Here is a 21,937-nt window from a genome sequence, read left to right on the forward strand (position 1 = left end):
TTACATGAGTTTTTTATTGGATTTTTACTAGCTAAGCAAGTCATCTAGTTTATAAGGTCTGATGATGCTTTATTAGTGAAACATGTAACCTTCGGGACATAATATATAAAGGATGTTTTGAGACCGAGAGTTTTTATTTTTTTCTCTATGAGGTATAAAGGACATAGTGACATTTTTTCCAAGGCCTTTCTATTTTACTCTTATACAATATCAGCTAAGGAATAATTGCCTGGGGAAGTATTTTTGAAAAATGCAATAAAAGGATTATACAGCCATAAAATAGAGAGGGATTTTTCTTTTAATCAAGAAATTTCTTATTTCTTCCCAGAATTTTAATAAATTTTCCCTAAGTTGGGCAACTTTTTAAAATACAAAATCAGGATGTCTATCATGGGGATCTTGGAAAACAAAAGAGGCACAAAAATGGTTGATTTAGAGAAAAGGTGTGCATTTTTAAGCCTATATACCGTTTAGAAAGTTATTAAATTCCGAGTAGTTCCAGAGATATGCCTAAAAACCGAAATTTGCCAATTTCGTTTATATTTTTTGCTGACGCTTTTTAAATAATAATAATAATCTTTATTTAGCATAAGAAAAGCTACATATAAAATACAATACATTTTTACAAAGTTCAATGAAATTATAATATTTTTGTAATTCCAGTACATTATAACCTACTTTCATAAGTAGGAATAACAAATATCGAATTAATACATACGTGGGTCACTGCAAAACAAGTTATTGTAAACTAAAGAAATATAAAATCGCATAGCGGCAATGACGACACCTGTATCTGGGTCAAGTTGTGGCCTAGTTGAATTGGGTTCAATGGGGGTCAACCCGGCGAGAACCCGCGATGCCCCGGTTTTTCCAGGAACCACAGCATCCCGGTAATCCATGGATGCCGCTTTATTCCGGTCCGCAAACACCGTCTCGGCCCCGATCTAGGCCTTTCCCCACAGTGGCCCATCCAAAAGTTGTTAAAAGCCACATACAAGACCACAAATGCACTCCTACTAACGTATTGTTTAAACAGATAAAATTTTAAAAAATGGAATAAGAAAAAATTATACTTAATAAATAAAATACACAAATAATAATTTAAACTTAAACATGCTCTTTCAGAAGTTTTTTAAATGCAGTTAAACCATCACAATTTTTTATAGTAATCGGCAACATATTATATTCATACAAGCCGTTATATAAAACAGAATTCAACATTTGACTAGATGCACATCTATCGGTTAAAATAAAATCATTACAATTTCTTGTGTTATAGCTATGTACATCAATGAAAAATTTAATCTTATTACAAATATACAGTGGTAACATGTTATTTTTAATTTTAAATAATAAAACATATACATTGAACATAATTTTTTGTTTTACAGATAACATAGGTGAGATAGGTGTGTATCTATTACAGTTTAAAATGGTTCCCATAGCTCTATTTTGTACGAGTTGCAGTTTTACTATTTTAAAATTTGGTGGATTATACAAAAGCGCAAAATTCGAGATGTGGGGCTGCAATGCTATTATACAATAACAACTTTGTACCCAGTGACAACTTAGATCCTACTCTGGCAATAAAACCAACTTTTTTGCAAATTTTCTTGTGATATAATCAGCATGTGCGTAAAAACTTAGATTTGAATCAAACATAACTCCTAAATATTTAATTTGGTTTTCGTGACTTATTCTTGTGTCATTGATCCTAATATTCAAGTTTTCCAAATCAATATTCGACAACTTATTTTTTTTTCCAAACAAACAAAATTTTGATTTCAATGTATTAATACTAAGATTATTATTGCGAAGCCACTCAAACAAGCCTTTTAGATCATTATTCACACTCTCTTGCATATGATTTATATCATTCCCTGCCAAATAAATCATTGTATCATCATCAAATAATTCGATTTTGCAACGATTAACAGATTTGACTATATCATTTATGTAAAGTAGAAATAATAGAGGACCCAAAACAGTACCCTGCGGAACTCCAAACTCAACATTTAATGACTCTGAAACACAGCTTTTAAATTTAATTTTTTGTCGCCTACTGGATAAATATGATTCAAAGCAATTTAATACGGTCTGCCCGATACCAAGTTTTTTCAATAAGATCTTTCTATCAACTGTTTCAAATGCCCTTCGGAAATCTAAAAGTACTGCCAATACATAATTACCCTTGTCAATTTCCTTTAGAAAACTATGACAGATATTAATAATTACAGATTCAGAAGAGTGACTTTCACGGAAACCAGACTGATTTATAACCAAATGATTGCAGTAATTCAGTAATTGTTCCTTTAGAACAAGTTCCAACACCTTTTCATATATTTCTACTGTATTTATGGGTCTAAATTCATTATGATAAAAAGTATTTTGAACCTTTGGCACAGGAATCACAATCGACTCCTTCCAGGCCTCAGGAAAAATTCCACTTGAACGTGATGCATTTACAATATTCAACAAACGATTTCCAACAACATCACAAACATCGCACAACACCCGTTTTGAGATCCCACCGTAAAGAGATCTGGAAAAACATTCTCATGGCCACTTTAAGTTCTACAAAATAGCGTTAAAAGATTTTCTGTACGATGTTTCGTTTCGGAGAAACCATCATTTAACTTTATTTTTTATATTGCGCGTAAAATAAGTAAATCCTGTGTCGAATAGTACGTATATTTTATTACGAATTCAACGATGTATGACAGACACAACATGATTTTGCAATATTCAAATTGGAAAAATGGGTTTTTATTAAATTTCGAATAATTTCGTGTAGTTTTCGGTGAAATCATGGCGCTGACTATGGTGTAGTGGGCTATTATTACTCATGTTTTGAAATATTAATTTATTTATTCATATACGTAGCTTGGCCACGTCATATGTTAATTAAGTAAACAAATTAGTTAATAAGTACTTACTAAGACCCATAAAAAAACGAATGTTTAAACAATTTAACATTATTTTTTAAACACAAATAACACCTTCTAACTGATGAAATTAAAACATAGGTTCGTGACATTGTAGCGTTTTATTTTTCTATTTCTTATGTTCACTAACGCTCCATTGATATTTCATTAATTTCAATAATTATATTAATAATTTCAGTCAACTTCTTTTATCGATATTTCTTTAAATTCACACTGTCAATGACACATTACTACTGTAACGCATCACTCTCCTGGTTTTATTATTCATGCTTTCTGTTGACGGTCCGTCACTCTTCTGGTTGGTCTTAATTAATGTTTTCTCTGATTGGATTGACATTGACAGCTCAGGCGAGAGGTGGGGTCGTAACTTATTTAGTCGGTACTGCATCCATTTTTCGAGGACTTGTTCCCGTGTTGCAGGCAGAAGCACACGTAAAAGGCCAGTTTTTTTATTTCCGAAGTTTGTGAAGCAGGAAGTGGCCAATATGGTTTATAATTTATAGTCCTTAATCCTGTTCCTTTAGGGAACTGTTTATTTCATAATTCTGGTGCAGGATGCCCGAGATTTTGATGGATAGATAATGAAACTTAGCAAGGTGAGTGTGTCACATTTTGAACGCCCTTCATTTTTATCGGCAGTGAATACAATGGCAATCGTTGTTTTAGGGTTTTACTTTTCCGTTTTCCTCTTTATTCTTCTTCAATTGTTGATGGCTGCAAGATTTTGATTTCCCCGAGAAGTTGCTGTAAGCTGTGGAGCTGGAGCCAGAGTTAGAGCTAGTATTAGAGATTCCCAGTCCAGATAGCTAAGCTACAAATGGCATACATTCACAGCCTCGATTTTGAAGGCCAGCCATTCATTTCTTGGAGGAATATACAGGCCAGTCTATTCCATTTATTTAAATATTACTAACCATAGATTTGTCTCATTTATTTACATTTATATTAATATATCTTTAAAATCAATTTATTGCTACAAATATTTAATCAACATCATAATTTAATATGTCAATTTCTTATCTATAATTTTAGTTATTTTTTGTTCAGTATTTTTCAGTACCTTTTTTGGTAGTTAAGTAGATATAACTCGGTTAAGGCTGATATGACTTAGGTGAAAAGGTTCATGAACTTTCCCCTGCGTAATACAAATATTTACTAAAAACTTGAATAATTGCAATTTATTTTTCAAGTGCTGAAATCTACCTAGTAGCTTAATCATAATTTGAATGTTACTTTTGACAAACTTATTTTATTTAATCATATCAACAGTATTCATGTTTTAATTCATAATAAATTATTAACATTTAACAGATTAGAAAATGAGGTGTATACATATCTTTGATGTAAATATAATTTGGTTGTATTGTTAAGATATTTTTTTTTTGCCTCTTTAAATCTACTTCATCCAGGGTCATTTAATTGTTAATTGAAACCTATATACCAAGTGTTTTTCTTAGTTTTCTTTCATTTATAAAAAAAAAAAACTAAGTGGCGCTCTGTTATTTAATAGTTATAATCAAGTTTAGATTTTTTAATAGCCAGTCATAAGTGAACTTTCGAACAATCCCAAGCCTCCAATAATTCTGAGCTACCGTCTGCAAACTCTTGGCAAAATAGTAACACTGTAAAGTGAACGCCACAACATATCAGGTGTAATGCTTTCAAGCGCTTCAACTCCTCAGTTCAACTCTTCAACTTTTCTTTAATTTAACCATCTTCGTATCGCTTTTATTTTCCCACGACATTCTTCGATACTTTTTTTCTGAAATATATTTCTTTATTGAAATTTATGATTTTTTTAAGTTTAACAATTTAACTTCGAAATTTCCATAAAAATAAGGAAATTATTCATTTCTTCCAGGCAATTGAAGGACATCCTTTATTCCATTAACTTTCTCCTGAAAAATTGTGCTTTTTTTTAGCAAAAGCACTAGAAAAGTTTATTTAAAAAGACACCATTTTTTTTTTTTAAAGGAATTCAAACAAATTTTCCAGCATATCCAAGGGACTGAAACATCTATACACTATACAGCAAATATACACAATTTCTGATGTTATTTGCTACTAAAGAGTTAAATACTAATACTTTTAATGGACGCATACTAGAGATATTGACAAAGAGTTCGTACGGGAAGACCTACCATAGAAACCATTTGACTACCGGGACTGCCATAGTTGATGGTCTGATTGGGCGGCAAAAATACGACGCCCTCTTGCTGGGAGGGCGGCAAAATCAAGAAACCGTTCGCCGTAGGTCTCATGGTCTCCATTTGCTGAAGGGGCGTGATCGTCGCCCTCGGCGGTTGAGCGGCGGAGGCCAACGGAGACATTACGACTGTAGTCGCCGGGGATGTTGTTGTTGTTGTTGCTGAAAATAATTGTTTTTTAATAATATAAGTTATGTTTCCCAGTAGAGAATTTTTTACTAAAGATTTTTGAAACATTAGTAAACAATATTTCCCATTACAAGTATTAGTACCGGCCGGGATTTATACAAAATTGCGTTTTGCTCTTGTTACATCATCATCAGCCCTTTAAAAGCCATTTAATGGGATTATGTGTGAACGTACATAGGGCAAACAATGCAATTCTTTTTTCACCGCGTTAAAGAATGCGTCAGCTTTTATAATGTATTCAGGACAAGCTAACAATAGTGCCTACTTACTTTTAGACATCTTGTATGATAAGGATTATTCTCAGAAGATATAAATGTTTCAAAATCCAAATTCACGTTTAAAAATTGTTCCCATTATTACCCTTTCACACAACTTGGTTCAGATTTTTAACGATCTAATGAGTTAAAATCATGTACATCTTAATCCAACTTTAAACGTAAAATTAAAAAGACTTTTCTTTTAAAGCTTTCGTAGAAGTTAATCAATATTTCTTTTATATCGGCCGGACATCCTATTCAATAGAAATATTCACTAATATTCAAATTAAAAAAAAAATTTTATATTATACACTCATAACCATTGTGCCTTCGCCTTGTGTTTATTTTCGTTTTTAGTGTTCCGAATTGTGAATATAATTAAGTAAATAGAAAGGAAAAAAATGAGTGCAAATAAATGGTAAATTTGGTTCCAGGATGTACAAAAATATCCAAAAATAATCCTAGTAATATTTTTAGTAGCGTACATAAAACTTTACATCGCAAAAAGGAATGGTTTGCTACCACGCAACGTTGAAGTTTAAGATACCTAAATACTTTTAACAGGTTTTACTACAATTTTCTTCTTTTAGCTTAAGGAAGACATGGAAAATTATATAGAGTACTCACTGTAAAAAATAATAAACAGCGTGGTAAATTTCTTGAGTGTTAAATTTAACACTATGAAGTATACTATGTAGTATTTTTTAACACTTAAAGAAGACTTTAAAGTGGTTAAATTGACTTAAATTTATTTTCATTTTTTTGCGTGTTATATTAACACTATTAAAATACCTCGCGCCGTGCTAAAATATTTTTATATTTTTATTTGGTAAAAAATGCGTCCAGTGTAAATATACCTTTAAAACTGGTCAAATTAACACTAAACGTGTGCGTGATTCACTGCTACAAATCGTGAAATTACCAACCCTGTGTATCTCTACTTTTTTCACGCTTCGACCTGAACATGACCTGTCTGATCTCGTCTCCGCGTCGTTAATTTAATTTAGTGTTTAGTTTAGCTTAGTTTGGATTTTTGTTTGAGTTATAAAGGTAAGCGTGCTCCGAGGCTTTTCAAAAAACAGAATTTTTTTATAGTGCCAAAGTATCTACATCTTAGCTTAAAAATAACATTTTTTGCAGCTTATGGAATTAAGCGATAGAGATTTATGTAGAAGCCATACATGCCATAAGCCATAAGTGTTTTTTTCATCTGTATAAGATCTACTCTTGTTATAAGGTTAAATTTGATTTCTAATTATTATTTTTGAAGGTTTTATATTTCAAAATATGGGTTCCTATATATTTTTGTTGCAGAATATATATTTTTTATGTTTGTTATATTATTCTTTAATAGATAATGTATAGGAAATTGATTGCTTTTTATTGATTTGTATTTGTCCTAAAAAGAAATTGCTCTCCTTCCTTAGAACGACTTTTTTAATCGTTTGGAATACGAAGTTTACGTTTTTTTTAATTTTTATCAAATATATACAGACTAACCGAAATAGTTGCAATATGTAATCATTGGGGTGATAAATTCGAAAAGGGACCAGGCGCCAAATAATTACTTTTTAACTTGTTAATTAGTATTTGTTCAAATGAATAGTTTAAAACTCTTCCTTAATAATCTTTAATATATGTACCAAAGATTATTTAGAAATAGTTTCAAGCTTTTATTTAAACAAATAAATACTTTAAATATTTTTTTTGTAAATTTAAAATTGTGCTTGGTTCTTTTTCGGCTAACACACTCCAATTATAAAAAAAAATAAACTAAAAAAAATTACTTTTAACCGTTAAATTCAATACTTATTACAGGAAAATATATTTTATTTTTAAAGTATAAATTACCACCTAAATAGATTCTTTATTACACTAATAAAAATAATTTTAACCCTAGGTAAGTTAAATTTACCATTTTTTATAACTCAATTAACCATAAATTAAGTGTACTTTTTTATTATTTTTTAATATATTGAACCCGAAATAAATATTTTAAGCACCTGTGTAAATTTAATTTAAACCAAAGTGGATGATTAAATTTTACTTTTATTTAAATACATTTGACACTCAAAATATACTTTTAACAATACGGAAGGGGTTTTTTAAATTTTATTTTCGTTCGTTTATTAACACGCTAAATTGGGTAAAATAAATGTTTTTTTTTTAAATAAAAACAACCACTTTTTGCCAGTGGTTATTTTAACACGCACTACTGTGGACCTGTATAGACCACTTTTGCGTGTTAAAATTAACACTCGACTTTTTACAGTGCTGGTTGAGTAATGCTTTGGCTCAAATAAAACCAGGAATAGAATCAAACGAATGATACTAACTTAAAAGTTCGTACTGGTATAAAATCTAAATCATAGATGACATTTTATACATGTAATTACTTAACAGCTGTAAGCACCATTTAGGAAAGTTAGTATATGAGATAAAGAGCAGGGAACAAGATCGTTTATAAAAATACACGTGCAGGCTGTTATGAAAATTTTGACCAATTTATTGTAAATAAATAAAACTATTGGAATATCTACATAGCAAGGTAAATATTCCTTGCATTTTAATATGTATCAATCAATAAAAAATTAAGATCAACTTATATTTTACTACAAAATTAAAAAGTAATAATAAATAAATCATCTTTCAAATTGGTAAATCTCCCACCCACAGAAGCAGAACAATATTGTTGCAGGGCATACTATCAGCTTCAAACTTGACTGGGTAACGAAATGAGAGCAACAGATTTGGGGCTGAAAGCTTCAACAAGGCATTTTGCTCAAATTTACAGAAAAGAACCCGATTCCAGAAATAATGCTTAAAACTATTTGCTTCAGTTATGAAACTGGATGTACCGGTTCAAAATGTGTCTCTTTGAAAAATGCTTTAATTGGAGATTTAGATCTTGCTAGAATCGGAACGCGACGAAGAAATGCCATCAAAGATGCAAAAATTAATATACTAAAAAATATTTTGATAAATATATATGTATTATGCGATTTTCTATGACAAAAATGTAATTATAAATAAACCAGCTTTATTATTTAAAGAAAAATTGTAGCACATATATGTATTTTCGTAATCTTACCGTTTTATGTATGGATTTGTATTTTTTTTATTTAACATGGAATCTTACGCTACACGAGTACTGTTCCGTTTTCGTATAAGGGATTAATAAATTATTTTTGTCACTTTTTAAGCTTTTTGAATATATTCGCGCCCATATTTAACGTGTGTCAAAATCTCTACAATAGTGGCTGATGCGCGAGTGCATGAATAACCAAGTACCACTGGCAAAGTACAAGTTGAACGTCCGATAGGTTTGTTATCTTTTCGTTTGACACGTACAATTTTTTTGAGTGTCAACTGCAGAGTCCTTTTATTGGGTTTAGAGCGAACAAGGCCTTGTAGGGGATCAGAATCTCCAACTCAGGTAAGCCCTTTGTTCTGGGATTTTTCGTAATTAAATTTTTAAACTTCGGTGAATTAATTATTGATTTAATTAATCATGGTTGTTTAAACTAGCAAAAGCGAAAACAAGTTATTCTAGTGTTAATTTTAATAAATAGCTCAAAATTATATATAATGATTAAAAAATATTTTTTTTAATCCGTTTTATGCATTTTTTTTTTGAGAACAGTACCGTATATTTTTTTTTTAATTTTTTTAAATATTTTTTTAACGAACCTTTTTTAAAAAAGCTGATATTTTGACTCGAGAGTTTTCGATACAAAAATTAGGATGCTTTTCCAATAATAAATCAAAATAAGGTGAAAAAATTAATTTTTCTATTCCAAAAAACCAAAAACTTGGTAGGAATTAGGAATGTTCCTCATAAATTTAGAAAAAAGCGCTCTGTCCTTTATCTACAACTTTTCTATTTAACTTTTTGCCATAGAACTTTTTATTCCTTAGAAACTCACGCCCTTCGACTTTCCGTTCTTAATTTTCATTATATTTTCTATTATTTTTATCAATAAGTTTCATTCTACTATAATTTTTTTGAGTGCAAAGATTATCGACACTACTCTATATTATCATTATTATGAAAAAAAAATTAAGCATGCCTAAAGGCCAAAAGTGTTTGAATTTGATAACCCTATTTAGTACAAGAGACAAGAGGAACTAATATTCAATTTTTCAATTTCAAAAATGCAAAAATATTACCAAATTACAGTTTTTATATGGTAATTATGCCAATTGTTAAACTCGTTAATTTTTTTCTCGCCTTACCAATGGACATTCTCGGCGTTAACCTCAAAATACTCTCATTACTAGGTTGTACAGCCAACGAAATCGCAATACTAGTCACGGGCTTCTGTACCGGCTTATAAGTCGGATGCGGAAACGATTTTCTCGCTCTATGTTTTATCGTGGGCATAGCGACTTTGGTTTTATCCTGAGGTGAATCTGGCACTAAAAAAAAATTGATTTAACTCGCCATAAATGTCGACTAAAAAATTATGTTCTTACCGAATTTCGCAAATGATTTCACGTATATTTCACCTCCTTCTCCTCGGTTGGCGTTAGATGGGGCGGGTTTTTTCTTGGCCACCAGGTCGGCACTGAAATTTACCGCCACGTCATCAATCACTCTGGTCATGTTATCCACCACCTAAAATTAGAAGCAGAAAACTGTGTTGATTGGGTGTTATAGATGAGTGATACTGATGATGATTATGATGTTGGAATATCAATAACAGCAATCTTTTAAAAATTTGGACCAAGCTAGAAAGCATTGTGAATAAGCACTTTCATAGTTCTGCCGTGCTGAGACAAGAGGTCGTAAGTAATAAATTTTAAATTCGAATATATTTGCCTTTTTTCAATGACAATTTGAATTACGTTAAATTCATAATTTTCTTAACTCAATGGAAAATTAAAATTCCCCTGATTTGAGGTATAAATCGATTGATACCTTATATGGTACCTTGGTGGAGATATTTGAAAAATTGAAAGTTACGACATTTTGATTAAGTAAATATTCAGATTTTTTAAATTGGAATTGACCTATCTTTTTGTCAGTTGCGACTTTTTGACTTTAGATTGTTGCGATACTACATACTGTCTTAATAATGATAATGTAAAACCTAATAAACACTATTATAAAATAAATGTGCAATTACAGCTATTGTTATCATGGTTAAAGATAATAGGAAAAATGTAATTTTTTCAGTGGGACATCAAATAACACAATATAAACTAATAGAAAGATTTATTAGTTCGTCTTTATTAGAATATGACGTCAATTAAAAATAAATATATAAATCCTTAACATTAAAATTAACGTTATAATAATAAACAGTTTAGTCATTCAGATTTTCAGGCAAACTTTGCCAAAACAGAAGTCGGCCTTTTGAAATACCCATTGCTGTTAGTTTCTGAATAAGATTTTGTTTTCTAGCTTTACTGATACCTCTAGGAATAGTTTTTCTTTCTGGCTCAGGAACACCTTCTTTTAGTGCTTTGGCAGTAAAGATGTCCAGTTCAATTAAAGCACTCTCGAAGTCCGATCTTGAATGTCCTACACCCTCTGACAAAAGTTACTTCACAAATATTAGAAAGGTAGGGTTTTGTTTCAGTTTTATTTAGTTTGAATCGAGAAGAAAAGTCTCTTACGTTGAGAAAATCATGGAGGTTCATTTCTAGGCAGCTATTTCGGCCACTATTCGACAATTGTACACAATTTTTCTAGTCATCAAAGTAGTTCAAAGTCTAAAACCTTTCCTTTTTGTTTTAATGATTTCTCCACCTGATGGTGGAAGGCATCAGCACTCATGAAGATGTGTGCCTTGATTGCAAATATTTTTTAATTTAATTTGCTTTACAGATGTTTGCTCAGAATTTATAAAATAGATAAGAAATGAGTACAGAGTCCTGTTTTTTTTTAATTTTTTCAAATTATTTTTTAATAAGCTAAATTAATATGTCTTAAGTGACTTTTGTTTTTGTATACATTAAATACAACATTTTGATTTAGTATTTCTTCAATATTTGGCAGATATGACAAAATTGTTATACTGTTTCGGGCATTTCTACTTAACATACGACTTTATGACTTAGTATACTGATCAGAATAATCAGACCGGTCCCAAATATGCAAAAATCTTAAAATCCGAAATTTTGTCACTTACAACCTCTTGTCTTAGCACGGCAGAGTTATAGAATGCTAAAATTCTTTTAAACACATGAGCAGAGAAACTACTGCGAAAAAAATTTTTTGAATTATTTTTAGGTTAGAATTGGTGCACAAAGTTACCTAAAAATGTCTAAACCTGTCTGGTATTTCCGAGAAGCAACCACTTTTTCATAAACAAAACTAATTGTTCATATATATCAAGAAGATCATAAAAAGAGGTTAATGCAAAAAATGACATTTTTTAGAAGGCAAATATTGAAAAATTTTGACGTATTTATATTCCACTTTAATGAAAATTATATAAGCTTTAAATAGAAAATAACACATTCTTTATTTCCTATATACACATTTGATGCCGCATGAAGAAACCCACCTAAGCATTCATAGAAAAGTGAGCATACCCGAAGGCACTGGCTGCACAAGCAGACGAAACGTATAGGAGTAGTTGTAAGTGGAACGGGGAAAAAAGATCGCTCCGATCGCAAAAACAGCAAAACCAGGTATAGAATCTTTAATAGAAGGAAATAGCAAACTTTGAAATTCAGTAACTCCGTTATTTAAAGTAATAAACATTTTTCGATTGCGCAACTTTAAAAATCAGCTCAAAATCTATAAGGATGAAATTTTAAGGTTTTGAAAGGAATTGTCAAGGATTTTTGGACGCTTAGGTGCATTTCTTCGTGCGGCCTTACATATACGTATCTTTTATTTATAAAACATTTCAGAAGACATTTTATTATTACCTTATGTGAAATAAATCAAAAATGTTTATTTTAATTTTGATTATTAGATTTTTCATTTTGTATGTCTCGAATTTTAAATATTTTTTAAATTATTAATCAGTAAATGTGGAGTTAGGCTAGTTTGAAGTTATTCTACAAACAAAGAAATTACTGTTCAGAAACTACTATTCCTCAGAGTTCGACTAATTTTCAAGTAATTTTTCTCAGTTATTTTACAGACATTTCGAGTAATTTTTATGTTCTTCTCAACATTTGAAGCCACTACTAATTTGTCCCAAGTAATTTTCAATTTTATTCTAGGTATTTTAAATTTCTTTATGATATTTAATAATAATAATAATAAACGACTTTTTATCTTCATAAAAATTTATAAAAACTACTGTCTCAGCATGGCGAGGTTAAGCATAGCTATTCAACCTAACCACTGATTAAAAAAAAACAAGTATAATATTATAATGCAATGAGTACAGGCGATCTTCCAAAAGTATAATATATTTGGAGCAAATTTGGGAAATTAAATGCATATATACAAAATTTCAAATATAAGAAGATCACAGTCTCAGTTAGTCTCTCTGCAAAATAATAAATTTTTTTAACTTTGATTTTAAGTTACTTAAAGATGAAACCGATTTGATCTCAGGAGGTATAGAATTAAAAAGTTTGACAACATTATAGCTAAATATAGATCGTTGAAACATGGCAGTCCTATGTTTTGGAACCTCTCTGGTTCGAATAACACGCTCATGTCTATCACTTCCCTTGACTAATTTAGAATGTAAATAACTTGGACACTCAGTGCTGTTAATTTTAAAAACCATTGCAGCCATATACATACTTTCTTTTAAATTAAGCCAACCAGATTCGCGCAATAAGGGTGTTATGTAGCAATACCGTAGGCAAGATTTCTGTAGCCTTTGCAACGTTCCTTTGCAGATTTCAGTAAGTGCAGGCCAATAAAAAATATTGCCATAGGTTAAGTGAAAAAGTACTAAGAAGTCCGTTAATCTAAGCTTTATATTCTTGGTAAAGTATTTTTTGTAGATGTATAGCAGTCGCAACTTGGCGAAAGATGACTGGAGATGTGACACATTTCAAGCGAGTTTCTCAAAACCTCTTAAATCACGCTTAATTTTTTCGAAAAAAGTCATTGATATTGTCGACTATGTTCAGTTTTATATCACGCATTTCAAGAAATTAAAAAAAAAAATTGTCGGTATTTCATGGGTTCTTGGAATATCTTATACGTTTCAGACATTTAAAGTGATTTTTTTTGTGTTTAAACGAGAATTATAAAATTTTACAAGTATTCCAAAACACTTTCATTAAAAAACAGGGTTGACATTTAAAAAAATAATCGATGACGTCCTATCTCGTATTTGCGACACCTTGGATAAAAAATGTTTATATTAAAATAACGGCACTTTAAAATACTAGCCGTGTACGAAAAAAAGAACACCTTTGATTTAGTGACTTTATTTCAAATTAAAAAACTCGCACTGTATAAAAACTTTATTAATGAAATCCTAGGAGTTAAAAATATATATACTCTATTCCCAAAAAATGTTTTATTATTTTTTTAGTGGAAGCCCATGCAGATGTGTTGCAAGCTCACTATGCAATACGAAACATGAATGTTAGTAGTAGCACACCATGGACGACCGCACCACACCAAAACATTAACCCAAAAATAATTTAAAAAAATCACTTACTTCTGGTTCATTACTTACTCGAAACCGTTCGCGTTTCTCTTCGGTTTTGGACCTGGTCCTGATTTCGTTCGACTTCGCTGACTTTTGAATGTCGATTTCTCCCTTTTCCAAAATGTTCAGGGCCGACAGGTACTTTTTCTTCGCCTCCAATTCTTGTACTTGCGGCTCTTCCGTGCCCGACGAATCCGGTTCGCTTTTAATATCGTCCGGTTGAATATCGATCGAAGTACGCAGCGAATTTATCGCCGCCCTCGCTTGCAACGACGATTTTAAAATCGAGACGCCGCTCGATATTTCGATCGACTCTTTATCCGATTTCTCACTTAGGGCCTCGACCAGTTTAAGGACTTTATTTTGGTTTTCTAGCACACTCACGTCGAACTCGATGCTCCTTTTTCTTTTGGTCTTGTTACGTTTCTCGGTTGGCGTTGGCGGTTTGGCGGGGAGTTCGGGAGGTTTTTCTGATGTTTCATTCGGTTGGATCACTATTTCGATGTTATTCTGGAAAGAACAAAGTGTTATACCTGGACCTTCTTAGAAGAAAGTATTTTCTCCGCAAAATAAAATGACAACCTTGTTTCAAGAATGGAGATAAGATCATCATATTCATATATCATTATATTTATGTATAATCAAAATGGTACACGATTTACAAAAAATTAGTACCAAGGAGACTATGGGTAAAGAGACTGATCTCTATGCTAAAAGTGTGTACCCAAAAATTAACGAAAACCAGTTTCAGAGAGTTGCCACTCTGATTGGTTGAACCCACCTTTTGATGATGTTATTATTATACAGGGTGGTCCAGTTTAAACGTCATTAATTTTAATACGTGATAGAGAATTTAAAAAGAAATAGACTGTCATTATAAAATTTTTCTCAGAAATGTTTAATAACAAAGATACAGGGTGTTAAAGTTAAGAATAATTATTTGTTTATTTATCATAACTTTTAAATTACCAGGTCAATTTTAATTAAATTTCGCATGCAGGTTATGGTAGTAAATTGTCAATTACTAATGAAGCCAATTTTTAAATCAACACAAATCTGCGAGGCGATAAAATATTTATTCATCAGAGGTTAATTATTCTTAGGGTTTCACGAGATTCTCGAAATTCGAGATTTCTTTTTTTTTTTCGATTTTCTCGATCTCGAAAGACTGTAGATGCTGCAATAACTCAACAGCCTTTAAAATGTTAGAAGAATGAAAATGAAAAACTATGTTGGGAAATAAATTTAATTAATTTTAAACATAATAAAATTAACAAAGCAAAAGAAACATAACAAAGGTAAAAACTCAAATAATTTTATATTTTTAAAGGAAAAAAACTTCTAAACTAAAACATACATTCTAAACATTTAAAAATGAACAAAACATAAAATAAAGATTAATAGAAATACGAAAAGTATAGATAACAAAATTATTGCTTATGCACTCATAAATATATCTTTGTTGCATAGCCAAGAATTTAAACATAGTAAAAATTGAGCCGATTCTCCAGTCAATCGGCTTCGTTCTTTTCTAATTGTCAGTGTTGCCCTTGAAAACAGTCTTTCTGCAGGAACTGATGTGGCTTGTATACCTAAAAAATCACGAGCCATTTTCGATAAATTTGGATAAATGGCTTCGTTCTTTCTCCACCACTCTAAAATATCTTGATTGTGATATCTTTTCTGTGGTTACCATAGGTAATGTGCAGTATTTTTCGCCTTGAAATGAATCGGATAATGTTTTAAAAACTTTTAAATAATTAAAAATTCTGCTTACTAGCTCCCAATCTTGAGACGAAATAAGATAATCCTTTAAGTCATCATTATTTTCACACAAAATATTTAGAGGTTTTTTCATTCTTAGAGTCCAGTTTACTATATTTAATGTTGAATTCCATCTCGTTTTAACATCAATTACTGGCATCAACATCTTTAAATCGGCAGACTTGCAACAGTTAATAAATTTAAGCTTAATCTGTTCCGATCTTTTAATTTTAAGAGTTAGCGTTCTAATATTATCTACTGCCGATTTATTGTTTACATCAACAATTTCAGTATCGGCAAGTTTTTCGTAATTCTCGTCTTCATCATCAATAGAAAAAATGTCAAGGTCTTTTGCGTCTGTCACGCTACTGTCAGCTTTTATAATTTTAAGTAGATCTTGTACTGCTAGATTTAAAACGTGACTAAAGCAAACGAAATGCTTGTCTTTACTGTCAAAATTTTCAATCATGTTAGATAAATACTGAGCAAATGTAAAATTTGATGCTGCACTATCTGTAGTTATACCTTGGATCATTTGTTTAATCTCGTATTTGTTAATTACACTGTCAAATATGTTGGCTATTTCGACACCCATTTCTCGTCTCGATGAAAACCTAATTATTCTTCGAAAGATTCTCCATTTAATTTGGCAAAAAAAGTTACTCTTGCAAAATTTTGATTTAAGGCACTGCTTTTAAAATATCTTAGTTTAATTGTACAGAAACGCCAATTAAATTGCTGCAAAAACTTTGAAAAAAAAAAGTTGTTTACTCCAAAGATTTTTTACGACATTAAAAAATGTAAAGTGACGCCGGGGAAAAATGCACAAAATACGTCTTATTTAATTTTTGTATGAAATAGGAGGAAAATTGGATTAAGTATTATCTTTTGATAATGGAAAATAAATATTCTTATTCCTCGGTGTCGATGTCGTCGAGCAATTTACCGAACCTCTAGAGAACTGCATAGCGGAATACAGAACATCATAATTTCCTCACAGCTTTAAGTAATCCTGTCATGACAAAATTAATAAAAAAAAACAAAATAATTAACATGAAATTATTTATTTTGTAGGTATGGATTTATTTCAGGATTTCATTAAAGTTATCAGCTTAATTTTTCAAAAGAATTTCAAAATCAAGACTCTTTGATAAATATACAGCTTTGCTTTGTAAGCAGCTTTTTTTAAAATATAATACGGTCGCCTGTAAAGTAATCGTGCCAGGTCAAACATTTAGGGTGTAATTGGCCAGGTTCATCAGAACCGAGCGCTACCTGAGCGCTGGAAGTTTTGCCTATAATAGTAAGGACCAATAAAAATTGTCATACCTGGGCTGGGATTCTAAAATCACGACTCGATCTCGATACGATCACGACTTCGAATTCGATCGCGACTCAATCGTGACTACAAGGGTGAATTGAATGCAATCAATTCACCCTTGATTGATTGACCCCAAGGGTGGAATGAATCTAAATTTCAATCGTCGGCTAAACTCGTTTTATGCGATTTGATTTAGGTTTCTTGGTAAATATTTGTTATTTTCCCTAATATTTGACAGATGGAAACGTCAATTGTCTTTTTTATTGATAAACAGTAAACACTAAGAATTTTCATTTATTTCCTTAATTTTTTTTCACCTTCGTGTTGTTTTATTTAAATATATGCCTATATTACAAAAACTTGTGTTCATCCACCTTAGGATTTAATATGGCAACATGGGTGCAATCAATAGGACCTATAACACCAGGGAAATTGGATCTCTCTATAAATGTTAATTTATTAATTTCTCTCATCTCTTGTATTTGAAAAATTAATCAGTCAGCAAGGTGATTGTCAATAATTTCAGTAATTTTATGGATTCAACGACTTGCAGTAGTTTCGCTAATTGCAAATTTAAAATCTTGTCCAATGCTTCTTTGGTAATAATCTGTGGCATAAAATCTTGACATACCATTCAATGATACCTCTACTTCCTCTGCCTCTATTATTCACAGAAGGTTGTGGAAAATAGGGTTGAATTAAATCTATTAGTTGTTTTGTTTAAGAAAGCTTCTTGATATATTAATGAAAACCTGGTATGACTATTGGTAAACAATAAATCAAACAAATACGTTTAAAAAAGGATGCTGTCACATTATGCACGTATTAAAAAAAGAAGAAGCTATATCGTCTGATGTATACGATATACCCAAGCGTGTCGTCGACAAATCGTTAAAAACTAGGCAATCCGCAAGACACTCACGATTAAAAATTTTATTTAGAATCAGTCATATCGAGTAATCGTGTCGAATCGTGATTTTAGAATCCCAGCCTGGAGCAACAATCGAGCGCTTTCAAATTCAACCAAAACGATTTAAAGCCGCTCGACTAATAAAATTTAATAAAACCCCAAGTCATGAACCCTATCGAGGCTCTAGGCCACACTTCCGGCGCAGAACGATCACGTGACCACTCCATCTGTTCGGTAACCCAAGTATAATACTAGTAATAAGCAAGTTCCATGATTTAAATATTGAACAACTGATGCGCTATTAAATGTTTGATACCTTAATATGCATAAGATTAGCTAGTTTTAATATGAATAATTAAAGGTCATCACCTTTTGCCCAATTTTAATATTTACCCCTTTGATTGTTTTTATTCAGCAAAAATTGAGTATTGATTGGTAAGTTTTTAAAAATTTATTTGTAGTTCTAGTTTTCTTACTGTGATATTGACCTTTGAACTGACTTTTTACATCGTGTACCATTTGGATTATAAATATATTTTAGAGTCTCCTCAAAAAGTATCACTCTTGAAACAAAATTGGCATTTTATTTTGTGGACAAAAGACATTCTTCCAAGAAAGTATCGTCCTTATTAACCATTCACTCCACTTCGAAAAATCGACTTCCTCATTAAAATCTATGATGAATTTTACCATTTTGAGACTTACCTGAGAATCACTAAAATTGACAATAGTATCCGAAGCCTCCGTTGATTCAGCACCTCCCTCTTCTTGTGTTTTATTTGTGTCCTTTTCCAGCACTTCAGTCTCCTTGCTTCCTTTTTCTTTTTCAACAGCTTTTTCTTCATTTTTCTCATTTTCAGCAGAATCGTCTTTAAGATCAACGCATTTATCCTCCGTAACTGGGCTCGCGGCATCTTTTAGCGGCTCCTGTTCCTTTATGGGGGACTTTGAGGTAGAAGCATCTTCATCATTTTTTTCACGACTTTTCCTACTGACTACTATTGCTTTAATAACAACCTTCTTTCGACCGTCTTTCACCAATTTGTCACTAGGCTCTCCTTCTATAGGACCTTCTTGATTTTTTGCGTCATTTTCTTCTTTCTTATTTGGACTGCTAACAGTTTCCTCCTCCTTTGAATCGCTTACCTCCTCGCTAAGATCTCTCTTCACCTCTTCAACTTTACCATCGACGTCGGACAAACGTTTGATTAATTTGTCGGCCAATTTCAGTTTGCTGGCGGGCGATATCGTAAACTCGACATTGTCAACGTCAACTTGTACCGGTTTTTTCTTAATTTCCGCACCGAAATCGCTCGAACACTCGCTGTTACTAGACGAAATGTTTTCGACGCAAACTGTGCCCTTATCGAGGCTGATTTCCAGGTCTTCGAGGACGTCCACGCGATTTATTTTGTCCGAGAGCTTCGTCGTTGGTTCTTTTGGGTCGCTGTTTTGACGATTTGGCGATAGTGAGCACGACGTTTCTGGACAGAGACGGTTGGTTGGAGATTCTGGTGTCAAGTTCGGTGGTTCCAGATCGTCACCTAGGAAACATATTTGTTTAAAACAACTCGGAGGATGGCAGTTTAGCTGCTGACAAAATTGTGAAGTCTCATACTAAATATGGCACAATTTATGGTAATAATATTTTATTTATTTACAGTATTGTGCAAAAAGATAACAACATTGAACTTTCCTGTTATATATCTTTTAGTATCTATTTTATAAGTAAGGTTTATATATTATTTACAAGAATAGTTAGAGCCTGTTTATATTTTCATATTATCACATTTTTTGTATCATAATAAATAAACCACCAAATTGTATTATGCAAATTTATTATTAAAAAATATAGCAACAAAAAATAGTTTTGATTCTAAAAAAATATAACCCAACTAAATTAAAATCAATTCAATATTTCGTGTAGTACCCCTTGTCCTTCATAACATCTGCACATCGTCTTGGCATGGACTCAATTAATTTCATAATATAGTCATTGTTCACTTCTTTCCAAGCCTTTTCCACTATTTCAAAGAGAATATTTGTATAAGAGCATGTTAGGTGCCTGATTTTGGTGTCAATGTAATGCCATAAGTTCTCTATAGGGTTTAAGTCTGGCGATTGAGATGGCCAGACCATTACATTTATTTTTTCATCAGATAGCCACCTCTTAACAAATTGAGAAGCATGTTTTAGATCGTTGTCATGCTGAAATATGGCTGTTACTGGCATGACTTCATCCATATATGGCACTAAATGTGTTTGCAAAATGATCCATTTTGCCCACTATTCTTACTATGGGTCCCATGCCATGAGCCAAGAAACATCCCCATACAAGAATATTTCCCCCTCCATGTTTAACTGTGGGGCAAATGTACTTTTTGTTTAATCTTTGTTTACTGGGGCGTCTGACGTACATCTTTCTTCCAATCAGCTACAGACCAGTGGATATGAGATTGGGCAAAGTGTTCTTCACTTCAAGTTCTTCTGTGAGAGTAACGGTTTTTTGGCGGGGCGACGAGCAGGTAAGTTGGCATCAAGTAATCTCCTCCTTACGGTATTGGAATTGAGGTTTACTCCTCCACCCTCTTTTAATTTTGCCAAAATTTGGGAAGAAGGCAAAAAAGGATTTTCTTTGGAAATTCGTAGCAGCTGCCTATCCATCCATCCTCAAATTTGTTTTTCTGGGTCTACCAAGAATGGGCGCCAGTGCAGCTGTTCCAGTAAGGCGAAATTTTTTGCAAACTCTGGATACGATTGGCCTGTGAAGCCGTAAGCTTCTTTCAATGTCCCTCTGCCTAACACCATTTTCGTAATGCTCCACAATAATTTTTCTTAGATCACCAGATACGGTTTTTGAGCGACCCATTTTAAGTTAATTCTGAGATTCAAAAATAACAACTTTACAGCAGGTAAATCGATATTTAACTGATAAAATAAATGCGAAACAAGAATTGCTATATTTATGCACATTGTCTAAATAAACAAACATGAAGTTCCTTACTCTGCATTGGCGTTCTTATGATATCTCGCTATATTTATAAATAATACAGAGGCGTGTACTTAAAAGTAAAGAAATAATATGGAATAAATAAAGAAGCAAATCATATTTTTGAAAACATCACTTGTTGCTATATTTATGGACAATACTGTATTTATTTGGAAGAAACAGTACCCCTGTATATTAGGGACAGAGAAATTATTAACAGTTAATTTCCGGTTTAAATATATTAAAAGATGACAATTTGTAAAGACCTACAAATGTATATAATTTTTTTAAAACTTTCTGTGTTTATCTGGTCTAACATTCCTAATAACCAGTTAAAGGGCATAAATGGGTCATTAAAAAAATGCTGACCATATAATATCTTGTTTTAAGAGTTTGAGTAGTTTCCTGGAACATCCTCATAATTTTTTTCCAGGTTTTTCAAAAACCTTAAAATCATAATTAACCATTTTAATAATATTGAATCAAACACTTAAAAATATTTCCTACTCCACTAACTCCCAAATATTTTATTTTAGCATCTCAAAACTTTTTTCTTAACGTTTCTTAATATGCAGCTTATGTCAGGGGACATCTCAATCTTTTAAACTATTGCTGCAATAATTAAAAACGTTTATATTAATCCTCTGGGATGGTTGTTATAAAATTAAATTTGTTTTCTTTCATATATTAAAAAGATTGTTTTAATTTTAAAGAAGTTATATTTTGTTAATTAAATGTTAATATTTAGTTCACTGAAAAGTTTCACACTG

General features: G+C 31.5%; 1 protein-coding gene across 4 annotated transcripts in view; it reads right to left on the reverse strand.

The window, feature by feature from the left end:
* LOC126743584 (protein kinase C-binding protein 1) overlaps positions 1–21,937 on the reverse strand; it is a 54,149-nt gene that overhangs the window by 18,606 nt on the left and 13,606 nt on the right. For 3 of the 4 annotated variants that reach the window (XM_050450742.1, XM_050450743.1, XM_050450741.1), the window contains 5 exons: positions 18,884–19,722; positions 14,193–14,693; positions 10,075–10,216; positions 9,835–10,017; positions 5,087–5,313 (listed from right to left, as the gene is read on the reverse strand). In XM_050450742.1, coding sequence (XP_050306699.1) covers positions 5,087–5,313; positions 9,835–10,017; positions 10,075–10,216; positions 14,193–14,693; positions 18,884–19,722 — 1,892 coding nt within the window. The remainder of the gene's footprint in view (positions 1–5,086; positions 5,314–9,834; positions 10,018–10,074; positions 10,217–14,192; positions 14,694–18,883; positions 19,723–21,937) is intronic. The other variant, XM_050450744.1, reaches the window with a different exon arrangement.

This window comes from Anthonomus grandis, chromosome 13 (assembly GCF_022605725.1).
Source record: "Anthonomus grandis grandis chromosome 13, icAntGran1.3, whole genome shotgun sequence".
NCBI classification, from domain to species: Eukaryota; Metazoa; Arthropoda; class Insecta; order Coleoptera; family Curculionidae; genus Anthonomus; species Anthonomus grandis.